The 20,326-nt window shown below is 35.2% G+C and overlaps 1 protein-coding gene across 3 annotated transcripts in view; it reads left to right on the top strand.

Annotated features, from left to right (window-relative positions):
• The window catches only part of PXDN (peroxidasin), an 85,175-nt gene that overhangs the window by 16,341 nt on the left and 48,508 nt on the right, over window positions 1-20,326 (top strand). For all 3 annotated transcript variants that reach the window (XR_005628198.1, XM_039715608.1, XM_039715609.1), the window contains exons 2-4: window positions 10,948-11,019; window positions 12,671-12,742; window positions 19,117-19,188. Coding sequence is in view for 2 of the 3 variants with exons in the window: in XM_039715608.1 (XP_039571542.1) it covers window positions 10,948-11,019; window positions 12,671-12,742; window positions 19,117-19,188 (216 nt within the window). In the remaining variant the exon portion in view is untranslated. The remainder of the gene's footprint in view (window positions 1-10,947; window positions 11,020-12,670; window positions 12,743-19,116; window positions 19,189-20,326) is intronic.

Genomic DNA, 20,326 nt, shown 5'->3' with positions numbered 1-20,326 from the left:
CAATGAGGCTGCCTGTCCCAAGGAAAGTCCCTAAAACTGCTGTGATGGGGAAACCACACTTTTATACTGGCTTTTTAATTTACCAGTCCAGCTCATTCATTCATTCATTCAGAGCCCTCTCTCGTACCCCTGTTTTCAGATGTAGGGTCTTTGTAGCTGGGAGCTCAACCCTGCACTGATCCTCACCCAGCAGAGGGGGTACCCAGCTGGGTGCTCCTGTGGGATGGGTGCTGATGTGGCACAGTTGGAAGGAAACTTAAGGCACTCTGGTAAACACAGGTGATTATTCCGTGTTGGATTTCCATTATGAATATGCACGCTATTTGCATCCATTTTCCTGAGAGGACTAATCTGCTACAGAACAAAATCAAGAGTTGTATTTTTTCCTACCCATAACTCTTTGAAGTTTTATGGTTTATTTATTTCTAAATCTTTCAAGAGCTGCTGCTGCAAAAAAAACATGCATGAACTTCAGTGTTTGGTTTTTTTTAAGAAAAATGGTCAGTGATATACCACCCTTAAAGGTATTTGTTTCTGCTGAGCAGAAACTGAAAACAAACATGCTCAAGCTGAAGTTTGGAAGCAGGATGAGACTATCCCATTTTTAACAGTGAATATAGTTTACTACTAGAATGACCAGCAAGTCATTAGATTTTGCTTGATTAATGGTCTTGAATCACAATTTTATATATTTCTCAAAGGGATGGCTCAGCTCTGACAGCAATAATTGTCTTAAGACAGGAATTTCTCTATTGTTGTGTGACTTATCTTGTGTGAGATGTTCAGGGATGATAATGTTTCTTTCTGGCTTTCAGTTTTTTCCTCTGAGAATATCAGTATTTCATGGATATAGAGTTTAGAATTAAGCATTCCTGTGAGAAGTGCAGAAACAGTATTTATTTTACAGAGTGGTACATGGGAGGAAAATAAGACTAATTTATGACTGGCATAACAGCAGAATTTCTGTGGGCTTTTCACAGTAGTAATTCACAGGACTGCTAACTTTAAAAGCAAACAAAACTAGTGCTTTTCTTTCAGTGGTTCATGCTAAGCCATAAGCCAGTCAGCTTCATATTTTGGTGTCTTTAGCCTACTATAGTGGAGAAACATAACTTTTTATTCAAAAGTCCAGTTGAAACTGCATATTCTTAAATATTAAAAAGGAAACCAAGAAAAGGTTGCATCTCCAACTGCCACTACTCCTCTAAAATATTTCAGTGTCATAGCTCTTTACACAGACTCTGCCCCATTAGTTGGATCCAAGACCTTTATTATATGATATTTGTGTTAGTACAGCATGCAGATACAACTGTCATGCTCTGTTTTATTGGGCATAGCACAAACACAGGACAAAACATCAGCCCTTTTTCAAGGTTATTTCTGTGAAAAATAATCAGTAATGAAACATATGGCTGTGCTGTCAACAGCCTTTTCATTGTTTGGTTTTAGCAATAGATCCCCCTGAGAGAAATAAAGACAGATTTTGCCTTTTCTTGTAATTTCTCAGACTGCAGAAACAGCAATTGCATCTCTGAATTCTATCCATGCTGGTAAAAGGAGTGGGGTGTGGTTGTGTGGGTTTGCTTTTGTTTTGGTGGGTTTTTTTAAAGATAGTATGAGGATTATAAACCATTATAAAATAAAATTACTAATTTCAAAATAATTTCTGTAGTGGATGCATGTTGACAGACTCTGAAAGTGGGTAAGACAAAGAGCCACAATCATACCAGGGTAAAATTTCCATGTATAATTTTTGGCAAGCCTACAGACCTAAAACATTGGACCAGCAAATCCCACTTGAGTCCTTTTAATGGCACTTTTAATGGCTGGTTAGAAATATTGGCGACAAGGGCAGCAAAGGGATCTAAAGACTTAGTAAGACAATACTGTATTGCATTTCATTGAATTAACATTTAAATGTTTTCCTTTCAACTGTAATGGCAAAATAATTGTTAGTTAAAACAAATCCATAGCTCTTGGAGAAGGATATATAATAAGCTCTACAGTCAGCAAAGCTGAAGCTGATAAAATAGTTTTCAAGACATGTGAACTCAAAGTTCCTGTTAACAAAAATTACATATTTGTGCAAATCAGATATTATTTTAATTAGATCATTGATATATAATCTAAACTTCATTATTTATATTTTCTGAAGCATGGGTTTATCATCGAGACGACTACTGCCAGATGTTCTGCATCCTGTTCAACAGATTTCAATATTTTTGTTGTCCTACCATTTACTTTTGGTACTGAAATTACAATATACTAAGTACTATGACAGCCCCTCACCTTCTAAGAATAATGTTTTAATTTCCCATCTCAAAATGCAGTGGCTTTTTTTACGTGCTGCATGCTAACGTACAGATAATAAAAATATCTCAGAATAAATTAGAGAAAATTACATATTGTATGCAATAATTAGACTGGGGAAGATTAATCCAGAAAATAAATCGTCAAAACAAAAAGAAGAATGATATAATTTTGTTTGTAAAAGAAGTTCTAGGACTAAATCTGAAAAGGAAGCAAAACACCCCACAAAAACTTGTATTCCAGTATTCTGGCAAGTGTTAACATTACTAACAGAGTTGATTACTGTAAGTAGTGCTATAGCTGCAAGTAGGGTTTGGTTTTATTTTTTTTAAGTGGTGGCTGTGTCTTTGTTTGCTCAACAAAGTGACACATTTTTTTACAGGGCAGTAGTTAAAGCAGCATTAAAGTGCCATTGACATCATCCAGTTACTCCACTGACTTGATTATATAACCTCTTTTGTGCAATTTTCATGCTCTGCTCTGTTTGAATGTTTTTACTATGCTGATGGCTGTTTTTCATTTCCTGCTGGGATGACCTTGAATAAAAAAAGAATAAGAATAAAGTAGACATAAGCAATGTGGTCTTGCTGGCATTTGCAGATCTTTTGTTCTGTGTTGAGAAATATAGCAGTTTGGTGTCCAAGGTATAGGTTATTTCTGCTGGGTAGTAGTTAATCTGCAATGGTTAGGAAAAAAAGTGTCTTAATTTGTTGTTTTGGATTTAGCAATGGTAAAATCATCTGATTATGACAATTCCTACCTTACGAACACGTCAGAAAAGTGCTAAATGCATGATGGCACTTATGTAAACTTAAATTATTGATTTACCTTTTAAATCTAATAGATCTACAAATCTAATGTTTACCTATTAAATTGCTCCCTTTTTTTAAAAGGAAAATGAGATTAGCTATGGTGCACCTTTTTTCCGGATTCAGTATGTATCACACAGCTGAAGGAATTTATTTTCCATTTTGTCACTTCTTGTTGCCAATCAGCATTTTATAACTAGCCTTATAGATGAATGAGTGCACTGTGTTTCACATCAGCTTTTTTCTCAGACTGTTTATATCCCTCAATATCAGAAAGTTCTGACAACGATGAATCCATAATTTTAAAGTAGCTTGCATTATTTTTGCCACTATGTCCTTTTAATTTGTCAGATTAAAATAATGATTATATTACCATACACTTTACAATCACTTATAGAGGAAGAGGTTTAGCTTTAAATAGTTTTCACTGGACCTTTTTGACCCATCTACCTTTGCAGCAGAGGTTGGACATTTGAGAACCTGTCCATTTTAAAAATAGTTAAGACAGTAGTGTTCTTTCTATTTTTTTCTATTTTGCTGCTGTGGTGATTTTGCTTAGTTGAGGAAATAAATAAATTTTAAGCTCATTCATGTCTTAAATGAATGCTGAAGTCCTGGTTAACCCTTGAAACAAGGTAATGAGATACCTTCATTGCTAATAAAAATCAGGATTTGGTTTCATTGGTAAATGCTTTAGTATTTTGCTTTTAAATGAAGACTGGTAATAAAAGTCATTAATGGGTCAGCATGGCATTGGAAACAGTATATTATATGGCTAAGTTGGTTTCATCCAAATTGCCTTTGTCTTTTCCAAAACTAACAGATACACAACTATTTTCAGTTTAAAGTATGAAATCAGATGCTTTCAATATGACAGACTAAAAAAAATGCAGCTGTTCAAAACTTCAGTTTCAATACTTTGTTCTAGTTTGGCAGTGGTAAATTTGCTTTATTCTGTATTTACAGATATTGGTTTTGGAGACACTCCTAGGATTTGGTGTTTTAAAAAAATAGTTTTGTTTTACTTACTCTCCTTTTCATGTAGTGTTTCTTACTCTGTGATACCTGGGAGCAATATGCTGGTCAATAGTCCCCAGAACAAATATTACAGGTGTAAGTGCAATTTGGTGTTTGTTTGCATTTAGTGTTATTAAGCAAAGTAAGAGGATATTTTCATTTTTGGACTAGAAAAGCTTAAAACAGATCCTCAGAGATTAACAAATTATTAAAGGGATCTTCTGAAGTTGGGAAATTGAGGTGATATGAAGTAGGTCTAACCCAAAAGTACTAAGTAAGACATAGCTTCATGTTGCACAATTGGTTGGTGTCAACTAATGAGTGCTTGGTTTGACCAGCTGTGTGTCCTCCTCAGTGAAAACAAATTTATTCTTTTTATTCTTTAATGTGAGAAGGAAATAGGATCAAAAGTCTATTTTTGCATTTATCTTTTTCAGTATCGGGAGAGATATAAACAGAAGATCAAATTACATATTGTGCTTAAAATCTTCCTTTTGCATACAGAATTCTCCTCTAAAGCATTTTTTAATAATAGGAATAAAAGTGTCCAAAGCAAACTAAGTTATCTCCCTCTAGTCTAAGATTTTGGGGCTGTGTTGATAATTCTAGCAGCTAAAGGTAGAAACTCTTTCCTTATACTGCATTTTGTAAATCTTATGGTTACACCCAAGCAAATGAGCCTTAAATAAAATTATTTATATTTTTGCTTTCATTTCTATCCTGTAGCTAGGAGTAACCAAGAATACTTTTAGTTGTGGTACTAGATTTGAAATTTCTTTAATTGTCTTATTTCTGTGACACACAGAGTGAGGTTTTTTGTGAATATCCTGATGTTATGCTTTGTATACATACAATAGCTCCCAAGATAAATGTTTTAATTACCTCATCACTTAATACAGTGTTTCTATATCCAAGTTACATTTGGCTAATTATATGTGTCTATATATAGAAAGATGACTGTAGAAGCAGCAGTAGCATAACACATTAAATTTTGGGTTTAATTTTTTTATTAAAGAACGTGCTATTGGGTCATGACAATTTTTTTTGTGACACAGATTAAAACTGAAAAAATGAAAGCCATTTTTAATATACTCTCTAGCAATGTAGGGGGGGAATCTTTGGAACATCCTCCAAGCCCTAATAAGTCACAGGATGCCCAGTCCTCAGGGAGAGATGAGAAGTACATGGCTGGGATGGATCAAGCAGAGGAGAAGCCCTGGTGTCTTTTCCACTGCTGCTTCAGCAGTTCTTTACAAGGAATTTTCACATTTGTCCTGCTTAGGATGACACTTTCTGTAGTAACTGCTGGCTAATGAGTGCTTATTATCAGTAGGTTATCATTGGTAGAGTGATGACTGGGAGTGACCAGTTTGGGTGTTGAGTATCCACAATCTGATCCAAAGGTGGCTGCCTTTTGAGGTGCATGATGAGAGCACATGATATGTTCTTGACAACCCTACTTTAAATCCATTTGACTTAGAACAGTTAATGATTTTTTGAATTTGATGAAGCAACAGACTCTTTAAAATTCAAGCATATGCAAAAAGAGAACTGAAATAACATTGAAACACATGAAATCTAACCCTTTATAAAAGTAATGAAATTATAATCCTTACCTTTCCACCCTGTACGTTGCTTAGCAATAACTAGGAAAAAAAAGAATAAAGGAAAACTGTACTTTAGGCATTTTATATAAAAAGTTTTACATTCGGTGCATGGTTAGATCAAAGTAAAAACAACCCCTTCTCTCACAGAGATTTCAAACAGAAACTTCTTTAACTAGTTCTTCCTGTATGTTCCTTGATGTTTAAGGTCAATTTTGTATTGTTTGCTGTGTACCCTGTATGACTGTCATATATCCAAATATTTATTAAGATCTTTAGTGTTTATAAAGTGTTATTTTGTAAACTTGCAATGATTTAATGTGGCCCAATGTTGCCATACCCCATCAGGATGTTTTAAGAGAGAAACCCTATCTTTCATTACTGCACACTGCCAGTGCAAGCTTTGAAGAATGTCCTGCAGTGCCAGCACATGCCACAGAAGCGTTGGATCTTATGAGACAGTAATGGTTTTTAATTTTTATATACTTAGAAATTTTCACTGTGTTTAATTAAATAAAAATATTGTTAAAAGTTAATTTTCAATGCTAAATTAGAAATAGTTAAAAATGGGCAGTGTAAAGAGGGGAAACAAATGGATGCTTTTAGTTCAAATAAAGAATTTATTAAGAACAGGACTCATTTTCATCCAGACAAAGCGTCTGCAGCACATTTCTCATTTGCTTTGTGACAGAAAAGGAAACATATATAAATATTGTATTTATTTACATGCCGTACATCTGGTCCTTACAGATCTTCCCAGAGCCCTGTTCAGGTAGCGGACCACAGGAAGCCGGCAGAGCCCGTGTGTGTGCACACCCTGCCTGGCACACGTCCTGCTGGCCATGGCTGCTTGCAGGGCTGTGGGACCACGGCCATTCCAAGGCGCTGGAATGTGAATCTCAAGGGCATCCAATTGCTAAATTGACCGCCTGCTCCCTGGCACGTTCTTGGCCCACGCAGCCTCGCGCTCTGCCGAACATTTCCTGGTCATGCTCCATGGATTAGCGCAGAACGGAGCTCCTGAGCGCAGCCAGGAAAATAACCCTGGAGAGTGTTCAGTTTACTGGCTATCATGGACATGTTTTGTTCATGTTATTGAGGCAAGATGTGCTTCAAAATGATGGGCTTAGCTTCTGTGGAAGCCTGTGCAGCTGAAGTGGATTTTTCAACTTGGATTACGTTGTCTAGCTGCAATTTTAAGAATATTTTCACTTTGAAACACGTAATAAAAGAGACAATCTCTATTAGGTATAATAGATTTTTATTTTAAAAACCAAATGCATGACATTTATCTTTGAATTGTTATGAATTATGTTTAGCTGCAATTTTAAGAAGTAAATGTTTTCACTTTGAAACACTCAATAAAAGAGACAATCTGTATTATGTATAATAGGTTTTTATTTAAAAAACCAAATGCATGACATTTATCTTTGAATTGTTATGCAAAAGTTATTAAATACCCTAAAATTCAATGCCATCAACACGGGAGTTTGCATTTCTTTAGTTGGTCATTTCATTTACTGTTTAGAGATTAGGAGAGGGAAAAATGGCAGTCGACAATTGAGTGGCTTCCCTCAGTCTGCTGTTTTAACCTCGTGGTGCACTCTGGCTGGTCAGTGGGAGTCAGGCTTGCTCTGGTCCAAAGCACAGCATCCAGCCAGGATATGCCAGTTTGTAAGAGTGAAATGGGGAGCAGCAAAAAAGGTGAAAGAGAGTTGAATGGGCAGGGAACAGGCTTTTGTGAGTGAAAGTCATGTGGCACAATTGGGCCGGAACTAGTCAGAAAAAAAGGGTCAAGAAACATCATCATGCTGATTGACCACACATTATTTCAGCAACACAAAATGCCTTTGAAGGTCTGCTCCATAATGGCCTATTTGTGCTACCCATACTCATTTTTCAGTTTTAACACAGTCCTCATTCCTGCCATTCACTCTCCAAGGGGATGTTTCGAATTGCTGTTGGGCTTTTGCTCTGAGCTCTTCTGTTCCCTGAAATCATTCTGTTATCATAAGCTGGATATGCTGTCTGTGCTATGGGAGCATGACATTTCAAGCCTGAGAAATGGAGCTTCTGTTTAGTATGGAATGGGTTTGGGGTTTTTTTTCCTATGATGGTATGACAGCAGTGAATGAAGTTTTTTGCTTTTTTTTTCTTCTACTAAATCTGATTTCTGCCAATTCTGTTGGATGCAATCTTTCACTTCAATAACTAGTCTTGCATATCTTTTCCCCTAGCAGTTGAACACTTGGTTTACAGAGATTTCCTCTTGTTTATGTGAATGATATATACCACACCCCCTAAACTAATGCATGCAATGTAAATTCTATTTCCTTTATCTGCTTGTTTATTATCTTGTTGTATACTGAACATATCACAGTTTGACAGATTTCTTCTTTAGAAATCTTCAGTGGTTATGATTTAAGTTTTACCTTCTTAATTTGTGAGCCGTTTAACTCTTTATATTAGGGGGATTTTGTGCTGAAAATTAATGAAAATAGTTTAAGTGAACAGTGAGAAATGTTATTTCCTTTGAAGAAGGAAAGGACCAAGATATAATCCTACATTTTAGTAAGATTAACATTGTTTTTTTCTCTCCACTTTTAATATAATTCTAGTACTGACTTTGAACAAAACATATATATTCTTTATAATTTTTCTTACAGATACAAAATATACTGTGCTCTACAGAAAATTTGTGTGTTGTGCTTTATTGCAGCTCCTTTTTCCCATATCTTTGTGTAGAATGAAAATGAATGGGTAGAATTTCAAACTTGATGTGTTCTTTAGCTTTAGCGACTTCATATGAGAAGGGCAATAGTGTTAGGAGTTGAGATAAATACCACTATATATGATATTACATGCAGCTTGGTACTGCATGTAATTACTTTGCTTGGTGCTCCTAATCCCCAGTTATCCTCATGAGTTACTGCAGAGTAGATTGGATACATCAAAATGGGGTTCATTTTGCTGCTGACCCAGTGCTCTGGCTCCTTGCTTGTGTTCATAAAAGTTAAATTTTTATTTGTTGTCTTTGTGCCGATGTAGGGAATAGGTCTGCCTGTCATATGGATTAATTTACATTATTTTATATCTTAAAAAAAGGGTTTTAGGAGCTAAATATTGCTAGTTGTAATGGTAGTTTGAGGCTTTTGAAAAATACTCAGTTTCCAATATTCCATTCAAGAATATTGAATTTTTGCACTTTTGAATATTTTAATCAAAACTAAAAGGGTCCTTTGGAATACAGTAAACTTTCAGATAATCTAGAAAAATCAGGAAAAGTAAAGTGGTATGTCATGTCCAATGATTCTTTCAGAGGGATCTGCTGTATCTTCTCTCAGTGCAGGGTATGACATTCCATGATTGTTCAGAATATCTTGGCACCTGAGGTTCAGAGGCAGCGTCTCCTTCTCATCAGGAGCATATATGTATGACATAAAACATCTGATGAGCAAAACATAATGCTCTTAAAGTAGAACTGAAGAAGTGGTTTTGTGAAGAACAAGTTAGAGCTTTGAAAATTTGTGCTTCCAAATCTGGAAATCCTCAATTCACTGAGTGTTGTGTCAAGGGGCTGTCCAGCACATCTACAGGCAGTTTAACTACACATCTAAATAAGAGGCAGAAGTTTGCATCCCCCATTTATTCCAGTCACCGATCAAATATTTTGGTGGAGTGTAATGCAAACAGAACCACATGTCTAACCCTTTCCTTGCCATGAACAGTAGGCCACATCCTAAATCACTAATGTAGAAAAAGTCCTTCTGAGGCCATTATTCCAGAGCTGAATAAGTCCTGGTGGGTGGATTCATGAGAAGTGATGCTTAAGTATGTCCTTCATAAAAGGCTTTAGACAACTATACCTGTCACTAATGCAGCCTCAGCCAGTGGGGCTGTATGGGATTAGGATGCAGCTGATGTTTTGTCTGCTCTTCTGTATTTCCTTTGACCAAATTGCAGAGAGGCTTTTGTTCACATTTTACCTGTTAAAATGCAGAGTGTATTTGTTTTAACTGAAACCAGGCATGGTGCAAAGATTGCAGTTTTGACGTGTTTATGTCCTACTTTTTGAAAGCAGTTGGTAAGTGTGTGTTCTAAGATTTGTGATCACAGTCTTAGATTTTACTTACTTTCCATTTGCTTGCCTTTTGTTTGCTTACCAGACACTATAAGGTCCTGGTGTCCTTGGTCTGTTGCTAGGGAAGAGGACAGACTTATCACCCTGTTTCCTTTCCCCTGGTCCTGCAGTCCTCCTCTCACCTCTCCCAAGAAGCCTGTCCATTTTGCTTATCAGGCAGAAAATTATTTCCTGGTTGTTTTGGGTTCTTTTGCATGGATTTTTTGCTGCTTCTGACCAGTTGCTTAAACCAATTTTGAGGTGCTGGAATACAGTAGCCAGACATGGAGTCAGGGGAGAGCAGGAGGTGGCAGAGGTGGGAAGCCCTGTTGCCTGCTCTCAGCAGAAGAGAGGGGTGACACTGGCACAGCCAAGGTGTTTCCCCACATCCCTGCTCCACTTCCAGCTTGCTCCCTGTCTCTGCTTTCTCTGCAGAATTTTGCTTGAGAAATAGATTTCCTTCTTGTTGGAGAACTTCTCATTAAGCTATAGAGCTAACAGGAAACAGGTGGTAGAAACATAGAAATAAATAAGAGAAAGTAAAATTAAATACGGAAATGTCTAGCTTCAGGCAGCTGAGTTTACATGTTTTAAAAGCAAGACAACATAGGGCACTTAAGCCTCCTTACTCAGAGCTAAAGAATGAGTAGCTTAAAAGTCTTAACTTGTCTCTTCTTTTTCCTGTTTTTTTTTTCCTGTTGCAAATGTTTCTATATCTGTTTAATTATATACAAGCATTTTTGTTATACAGTATTATTTAAAACAGCTTTTAAAATACAGGGACAATTCAATTTAGTGAAATACTGAACAACCCATTACAAGCTGCTTCACTGTGGAAGAGAACATACTTCAAGACCACAGATTTAACTTAGATATACAGCCTTCAGCTGATCACTGAGGCTAGATTTGGTGAATCCTCTCCTAAACTTGTCAAACAGCCTTTGGATTTGTTTTGCTTTGGTCAAAAGTTGTGTTTTATGGACAGAGGCTGGTCAGTTATCACAAAAGACTTGTGCTTAATTCATTATTTCATATGAAAAAATACATAGATTTTTTTAATAATATATTTTTTTTTTTAATTCTACAGAGACCTAAGATTTAATAGGATTAAAGAAATCCAGCCTGGAGAGTTTAGACGGCTTAAAAACCTGAACACACTGTAAGTTCTTTTTCAACTCTAAGAGCCTTTCCCTTTTGACTTAATATGATCAGTTTGATAATGTGTCATATTTGCTCACTTTTCACAGGTAAGTGGTGTCATAAATTGAAGCTGTAGCATTTACACAGATGAGAGAAGTGGGGGTTAGGACCAAAATATTTGAAGGCAAAACCACTTGTATGTTTATCAAAATAAAAAGAAAATTATTTGCATACTAATATTTTACTGATACACTTTAATTGAATTTCATGAAAAAATGCAGACCATTATTATAAGATTTTTTTTTGACGTGGTGCTAAATTGTTTTGCTGGAATATCACGTAATAAACCATGGGGTTACAAGAAAGCTGTTCGAAGGCTGAGATGTGCAAAGGTGTTACAGTTACAAAATGTTTGACAAATTCTAATATTCTGAAGTTTCCTAATCTAATGTGCTTACCAGGACTGACAGGAGTCAGATGGTTTGGTTCCTACTGAGCTGCCTTTTACGGAGGTCTTTGTTTTTTACGATTGTGAAGAAAAGTCTTTCTAAAAGACCTTTTACAGCCACTAATACAATTAGTTTGAGTATTATAATTTTAACTTTGTATCTCTTCTATCATTCCTTCAGGCATCACTTTTAAAACAAATGCATGCATGTTTCTCTTCTTTAATATATTACCAGGCATGTGGAGGAATTAAGATAGACAGTTATTTTTACTTTTAAATGTACAAAACTTACGATTGCAAATGTGACTGTTTCCCAGAAGACAAGTAGTGTATGAGCTGAAATACAGTAATGATGTCAGTGAGCTGTGGATCACTGTTTGTCTGCAGGCAATCTTGACAAATATCCTGACACATCTCTATATTCACACCAGAAGAAATGATAGGACTTTTCCTGGAATGTATATGTTCAAATCTGTGCTGCCAAGATATTCTTACTAACTGTCCCTTTTTTCAGTCTCCTTTGATCATACCTTAGTTTGCAGCTGATCCCCAGTTCTGAATTACAATTTCTGCCAGATATCCAGCTCGCGTTTTAACTGTCCAAATCACTGATCTGATATTCACAAGTCCCAAATAAAGACAGGATACATTAAGTTTGAAGTCCCTTCTCTTCGTAAAACCAGTGTATGAAGGATAAGTGCAAATCTGTGCACACACACAGCTGTATTCCTAAATGATGTCAAGGCCCAGTACACAAGATATTGCTAGGAAACATCTGGGAAAAGTCACTTTAATGCACTTGCTAGTGACAAATCTTTGTTTTTATCAGTTTTAAACTGATGTGTATACTTGATGCAGAAGGTTTTTTTCTCCCCTTCATCTGCATCACAGATAACTTCCAGAAACTACATTATTCAATTTCTAGGTGGGTCTTTTTGTTTTTCATTTGGATTTGGGGTTTTATTTGTTTATCTTTGTTGCTGTTTTTATGGGTTTGGGTATTTTTAAATTTATTTTTTTACAATTCTTTCTAATTTTTTCAGGTTTTCACCTGCAAGATAGTGGTTGAGCAGCTGCAAGCACATAACCTTTTTTTTATCTAACAGTTACTCTTAGGGCAAAAAGCATTTTCTATTTAATACTATATTGCCCCTGCTTTTACACTTTTTTCCCCTAGTGTTTCTTTATGTTAAAATAAGTAGTTGTTTATTTCTTTTTGTAGGCTTCTAAACAACAATCAAATCAAAAGAATTCCTAGTGGGGCATTTGAAGATCTTGAAAATCTGAAATATCTGTAAGTTAAATGAAATGTCGTTTCACTGTGTAATAGCTTCTTCAGGGAGAAAGTGTTTTAATCTGAGATGGTGATTTCTATCTGGCTGACTATATCAGGAGATAAACTGCACTGAAAGACTGTGAAATTAATTTATGGAGTGGGGGCCACTGTGTTTCTTTAAGTTGTTGCAAATAAAAGAGTGCTATCTGTAAGGAATACATTTTAAAGGACTTACTAGTTACTGTTTATTATATGCAACTTATAATTTAAAAAGGGATACGTTGAAAGGTGAAGCAAACCACCTGTTCAATGGGTCACTGAAATCTTCAAACAGGTACTTTTTGCCTTTTGAAAAGTGATTCGAAAGTAGCTAGTCCAAAGGTGGTGTCTGCAGAAGCTTGTAACTTACCTAAGCTTGTTAACTATCCCTAAATTTTTCACTGAATTCGTAAGTGAAAAATTTAGTCAAACCCGGATTATCAGAGTATGTATATGATTTGCTGTTAGTTCTAGTTCTTCAGTAAGCGCATATATTTTAAACCTAACTTCTCTCTTTTTTTACCACAGTTATTGATTATATGAATCAACAAAAGGCATCAAAAATGTTATTTTTTGTGTGTATAATAGACTAAAGCTGCACAGTTAGTTGTCATGGATTCTCAGCTCTAGTTTCTGGAGACAGCCTTATGCAGTGTCATTTAGAAAAGTTTCACTCCATTGTCTTGGAGTATTGATTGATGGTTACTTGAATGACATGCAGAAGAATAAGGTCACATTGAGATTTCATTGCTTTGGAAACAATTTAGAAGCTGAATTTTCCATGCAGTTTTCAAGAATACATCCAGAAGACCTCTAAGGAGGTGGGAGCAGGGAGAGAATCGTATAAATTTGTGCAGACTGGTTTTCCAAGTTGTGCTTATGTTTTCTGTTCTCATTTTAATGTGTATTGTCTTTCAGTAATGAAATTGTTTAACCTCTACACAATAGGAGGGAAAAGAATATTGAACAGACTGTTGCCAATGAATGATTAAAGTCCATGATGATTGTATTTGTTACAAGGAGTTTCTGCATGATGGTTCTGGTAGTGTTGTACATAAGGTTTTACTATACGAGATTTACTAAACTTCTTTCCATAGTCAGCAACTGTACAAAGATTTTTCTTGATTCTTATTACTTTTTTGTCTTCACAAGCTTGCCTTTTCCTAGGTGTAGTACTGAAGTAAAGCTTAACAAGACAATGTATTCGGTGAAAGAACAAAAAAAGATAGCTTGAACTCTGATTTGTTTTCATATACATGTAGTAATGACTGTCAGTATCTATATTGTTAAGGGGAAGATCTTTTTATTTTCCTGTTGTTCCCTGGAAAATTTAAATATTAAGTCCAATGGGGTAATTTATTCAACTGCAGAGAGCTCTTTAAAGCTATACTTTGTTTTGAAAAAATAAACTAAAGGGTTTTTTGCCTGTTTCAAAGGCTGTGACAAATGTTTAAAATTTGCACCCTTAAAGTTACAAAATTTCTGGTACTGGTCAGGTTATCAATACAGAAGATTTCAATGTAATGAATCAATAATATTCAGCAGTGAAGGTTTCAGCTGAGTGAACTGAATGCTAACTGTATTCTGTGAAATGAAGGGAACAAATCAAAACATTTCTTTCCAATAGGATACACTAAAGTAGAAATCAGGGGGGAGAGATTGTGCAAAAGTTAGAAATACTGCTCAGAATGTACTATTATAAAGTCAAATCACCTGGAAAAATTGAGATTTAGTATCAACTGGTCCTGTTGATATTTGCAAACCTAACTTTTACTGTCATGTTTCATAAAACTAGATCATTGATCTATAATGTTACTTCTGTTCTTATGACAATTTGTACTGGATTGCATGTAGTTCTGAAAATATATAATTCCCTGACTGATTTAAAAAAACCCTGTCATTTCTCAGTGTCCCTGATTCAGCAAAATGTGGATATATATAAATATAAAATCTATAACAATTAGTAACATGCATATATAAAACTAAGTAAAAATATTCACAATTATATATTTTTATATAAAATATATTAAGTGTACCACAGCATATTTATTTTTTTTAAAGCCAGTCTCTGAGAGCTAGATGTTAAGATCCATTCCTGTGTGACTACAGAATATCAGATTTTGTGCTTTCAAACAAAAAGTTTTTTCAACAGGATCTAAATCCAGGGTTTCCAAATGCTTCTTTGTACTATTCCTTTCTGAAGTTGAGCTTAGAGTTTTATGAGGAGTGTATGTTACCAGAATTATCTGTATGAAGAACACATTTTGATGGAGAGTAATATTTTCTCAATTTTCTCTGCATTGAAAAAATTAATCACTGTAAAAGTTGGTCTTTACATCATAAAAAGAAAGCTGTGCACATAATTTAACCTTTTTTTAGGACTTTTTATTATTTTGTTCTTTATGTAATTGAAATTCTGGCAATTATAAAAGCAGTTCTGTGTGATTTTGCTGTGCTGTTTGTGGTAATAATTTGGTTTCGTATTAATATACTAAAGGTTGGAAAGAAAGAAATGTAATTATTGTTTTGTTGTAAAAACAAGAGGGTACTTTTTTTTCTTCTGCTTCTCTGCTTTTCTATCCTTACTCCATATACCTCAGTCTTGACAAGAAAGCTCTTTAGTAAGCTTCCCAACCTTATAATATAGATGCAAGTAAATTTGTGGAAGCATGATAAGATAATTCTTCCTAAGACTAAAAGTTGACAGTTTATTCTCCAAGAGAGAAGATAGTTGGGAATTGAAGGTAGGCACATTATTATTTCAACATGTAGAATACTAGAAGATTTGGAATCAGAAATGGAAAAAATGAAGATGAGTTAAAAAGGAAGAAGTCAGGAGGAGATATGGAAAAATATATAATATAAGTTAGCTATTACAAACCTTTCCAGATAAAGAGAACATGTATCAGACATTTACAGAGCAGTGAGCCAGAAGATAACATGAAGGAGAAGATAATATGAAGGAAGTGAAAGAGATAAAACTGGGGAATGAAATTAACTTTGTCAACAACATTGTATGTTCGCCTGGTATGAAATGCATAGACGAGGAAACAGACATGAAAGTATTACCATGAGCATATGGTAGATGCTAATTGAGACTGTTTGAAGTGTATCAGTTCCAGAAATGCCAACAGGGAGTATACAAGTTTTGTTTTGTGTCTGGTAAATGAAGCAATAGTGGTAGATTATGTGTTTGAGATTAGGTCTCAATTCCTTCTGTGCCTTCTGCCACTCTTGCTGTCTTGGTCATGTTACTTGGTCCTTTGGGCACCTCCAGTGGTCCCAGATCTCTTTTCTTTGCAATTCATGTTGCTGGTTCCACTGTCCTTCATGTTCCTATGTAAACCTGTCATTGGATGTTTATTTACTTGTGAGATTTAACACTGCAATACCTGTTACTTTTTGCCTTTTTTTCCCCTTCAGTTCCAGACAAATATATCTGAATCTTACTTTCCTTGAATCACATGATTTTTAGTATTGCCCATTAAAAAAAGAAAAAAAGAACCTCCCAATAATATCCTCATAGACAATCTAGCAGGTTTGTTAATTAATTACTTTTTCCTCCCAAATTTTCTAGTAACTGATTACCTATTTGTTAATTTCCTAAGTATATGACCAGTACCTCTGATCTCTAGCAGCCTTGCTTGCATTTCTGGGAAAAAATGCTCTTTTTTTTAAACATTTCTAAAAATAGATATTATTAATTGTCCAAAAATAATTTAATATCTTAATAGAATATATCTTTTTTCATCTCAATCTACTGTTTATTCATCTCCTGTAAAATTCTAATATTCAGTTTTTAGGTAAATTAAATGATAAATATTTTTTTCCATAATTGTACTACATTTGTTTTCCGATAATGTAACAAATAAATTTTGAGAATGTTTGTTAAAATTTAGCAGTGTTTACAATTTTTACTTCTATAACACTGTATGTGCATGCTACAATTTTAGAAGGACAAATTTTTTTTGTGAATGATGCTTATTTGTACTTTATATTCTGTCATGTCTCTGTCCATTAGGCAAATAATTATGTGTTTTTCTTTCTGTTGTCCTTAGTGAAATAGCTACACAATTAAATGGAAGTCTGGTTAACACATTTGTCATAGAACATGTAGACCTGAGGTTGCTGGGGTTTCTCTGTGGAGGGAGGATATGGTTGACTGAAGTTGGTTGAGTTTCCTGCAGCTGAGGGTTTTCTGGTTAGAATGGAAAAAGCTCTCATTTAAAGCTGAAAACACAAAGTAAAGGCTCACTGCAGTGGCTCGGTAAGAACTGCTAAAGGCTGCTCCCTTCCCTGCAGTGTGGTGGCAAAATCTGCAGTACTGCAGCCATTATCCCAGTCTAACTCAGCTCCAGTTTTCACACTCCTCCTTCTTCTGTCTGCAGAGACTAAATAAAAGTTATATGAATGGTTGTGGTAAAACTTAAAAAAAATCGGATTAATTCAGATTTTTGAATAAAATTGTTGAAATGCCAAAAGGAGATAATTAACTGAGGGCAGTTTTCAAAACTGTCTAAGCCCATTTGGTTCTCTGGTCTGACCAGAAGTTTAGTACTCAGAAATAAGAGAGATTTCCACACTGCCAAGTGGAATTAAGTGTATTAAGAAAGATAAATAACACTTCAGCTGATCAGTCCTCAAATTTTTCTAAGGAGTGAAAAGGTGTGTTTAAAATTCTCGGGGGGAAAATAAGATAGGAATTTAATATCAGAGAGGAAAATTAAGGAGAGAAAACTGTAATGACTGTGATCCTCAAATGAATTGGTAAATCGAGCCAAAACAAATATTTTAATACTCATTAAATATTTTTTGTTCAAATAGAATAAAAACCAGTTCCACATATAAAATCACTGTTTTAAAATTATTTTCAAAGTTTTTACAGTAATTTCACATAACAGTAATTTTTTTAGTTTTGAATATTTTAAAAACCTCAGAAATTTTTACTTCCATGTTACCTATTCTTGGAAGAACTCTGCTTTTTTATTCAGGTGCATATCTATGTCAAAAAAGCACACAGGAATCTCTGTATAGTAATGTGTTGAATTGTCAGCAAGCAGTGCATTGGAAAAGTTGATTTAGATTCAAAGGAAGGATACTACTCCTTATTGTTCCCCAAAGCTGTCATTGGTTGAATATCAAATACATACAACTTCTTTCCTTGTTAGGGCCTATTGTGAAATGTTGCCCATTGTCACATCAGTGTAAAAACTGCCACCACCTCCAGCAGAGCCAGTATTTTTTCTGTTGCACCAAAAGAAGTTTGCAATATTTCCAGTAAGTTACTGAAAACTGTAATAATAGAAAACCCAAAACCACTACTAATAAGATGCCTGCTAATAAAGTCATTTGTGGTACAAAGTCTCTTCATCCCCTTTCCATGGAAACCCATGCCTGATTAACTGAGTTTCAAATCATTTGTCAAATAATTGTGAAAAAGTTCTTAACCACAAACCTGTTCCTATCCTAACACAAAAAGAGCAACTGACGCTGAACCCCCAAAGTATTTTCATTTGCTGCCTCCATGCAGAAACTATAGTCATCAGCTAAACTGTGTGATTTTTCTCCAATACGCCCTCACTAAACCATCCTTGTTGCTAAGAGCATGATGAACATGAACACATACACTGATCCCCCCTGATTTATTTTAATTATGTAAAAAAAGTTGTAGACAGCACATGTGATCATACTGATACTGTGCATGTGTATTCTGTTTATATTATAGATTATCAATGGGGACCTAATGTCCATCTTCTACACAGTGATAAAACAAATATACAGTGCTGCTTTACAGATGTGATATCAATATTCTCACTTGTATTTTTTTGTGAATATTCCAAAGGTGACTCATGTGGAGTTACAGAAATTTCTCACTGTTTGTTTTCCAAGTCCAGTAAAAGACTCACTCTATCCTAATTTGAATATGTGCACCAGTATTCAAATGAGATATTTTAAAGAAAACAAGAGGCCAGTGCCATCCCTGGTGTGTTCTGGTAAAGGCACTTCTAATGCAATTCTGTCCCACTGAGTTGAATTTATTTTGACTTTTGGCAAACCAATCAAGAAAACAAGGGACAAAAATCCAGTAAGTAGTGCCATGAACACTCAGAAGCCCAAGTCCATCTGGGTCTTAGCCTCAGGGCCTTTAAGGCCCGAGACTTTTGTCTTTTCTAGTAGTCATTTGGGATGAAATCTCAAGGACAGAATATTTTTATGTTTTTAGTTTTTGATTTGTATTATTTTTTCTAATATGTAGTTGAAAAACTGTCTTCACGTGTCAACTTAATTCTTCTTTTCCACCTTCATGTAGCTCTTGTTTGTGTACTAATATTACTGATTGTTTCTTGTTTCAGCTATTTGTACAAGAATGAAATCCAGTCAATTGACAGGCAAGCATTTAAAGGACTTGCCTCTCTAGAACAACTGTAAGTGCCTTTTCTCTTCTGTGCTGTCATCTCCATGGTTCCCCTGCAGAGGAAAAGTGCACGCCTTGATCCGTACATCCTACCTGCATGCTCTGCACGTCTGCATCCCTGGGTTGGGCAGAGAGCCCCATAATCATTTGCATGTGAAAAAACCCCAATTGATATCTGTGTCAAATTCCTCATTTCTATGTTTGTCTTTTATTTGTGATTTGCATTCCTGATGTCCCTGTACATTGTTACATAGCTTTGACAAAGGAGAATTATTGTGGGAAATGTTGAAAACTAATGTGTATTGCTTAGAGATAGATTCTGCTTTCATTTCTGCAGGTTTTTATAGTATCTTACTTCCTTTCACTACAGCCATTATTTTGTTTTATGCAGCATAACTAAAGCTGAATTTGCCTCTGCAAGTTCAATCCTCTTTTGTTACACTTTGAAACAAGAATAGTTTTTTTAATAAAAACCTTGCTATAATTTATGTATGTTAATTATTGCCACATAAAGATACACATGTTTAAAAAATAAGGAAGTTAATAATTTGCAATGTAGATGTTTCAGTAATGTCCTCCAGAAAGGTCAATTAAAATCATACTTCTTTTCCTGCATAATGTAGAATAATTACTACTGAAAAAGAATGAAAAATACAGACCTAAGCATGACAAAACCCAGTTGTATTGATTCCATTAAGTTCAACTATGTTTTGTTTTATAATCACTATAGGAGAGACATTGAATTGCTGGCATGAGAAGGGCAGTAAAGTGAGTGAAGGGGCTGGAGCACAAATCCTGTGAGGAGCAGCTGAGTGAGCGGGGGTTGTTTGGTCTGGGGAAAAGGAGGCTCAGTGGAGACCTAATTTCTCTCTACCACTACTTGAAATGAGGTTATAGTGATTTGGGGAGTGGTCTCTTCTCCCAGGTAACAAGAGGAAATGGTCTGAAGTTGCACCAGGAGAGCTTTAGATTGTTATTAGGAAAAATGTTTTAATGGAGAGGGTGATAAAGCATTGAAACTGCTTTGGGAAGCAGTGGAGTCACACTTCCTGGAAGTGTTCAAGAAATGACTGAATATAGCACTTTGAGGTCATAGTTTAGTGATGAACATGATAATGGTGCTAGGCTGATGGTTAGACTTGAAAATC

The sequence above is a fragment of the Passer montanus genome, unplaced genomic scaffold (genome assembly GCF_014805655.1).
Source record: "Passer montanus isolate IOZ18808 unplaced genomic scaffold, ASM1480565v1 scaffold34, whole genome shotgun sequence".
In the NCBI taxonomy this organism is placed as follows: Eukaryota; Metazoa; Chordata; class Aves; order Passeriformes; family Passeridae; genus Passer; species Passer montanus.
This window is presented reverse-complemented; position numbering and strand designations above follow the sequence as displayed.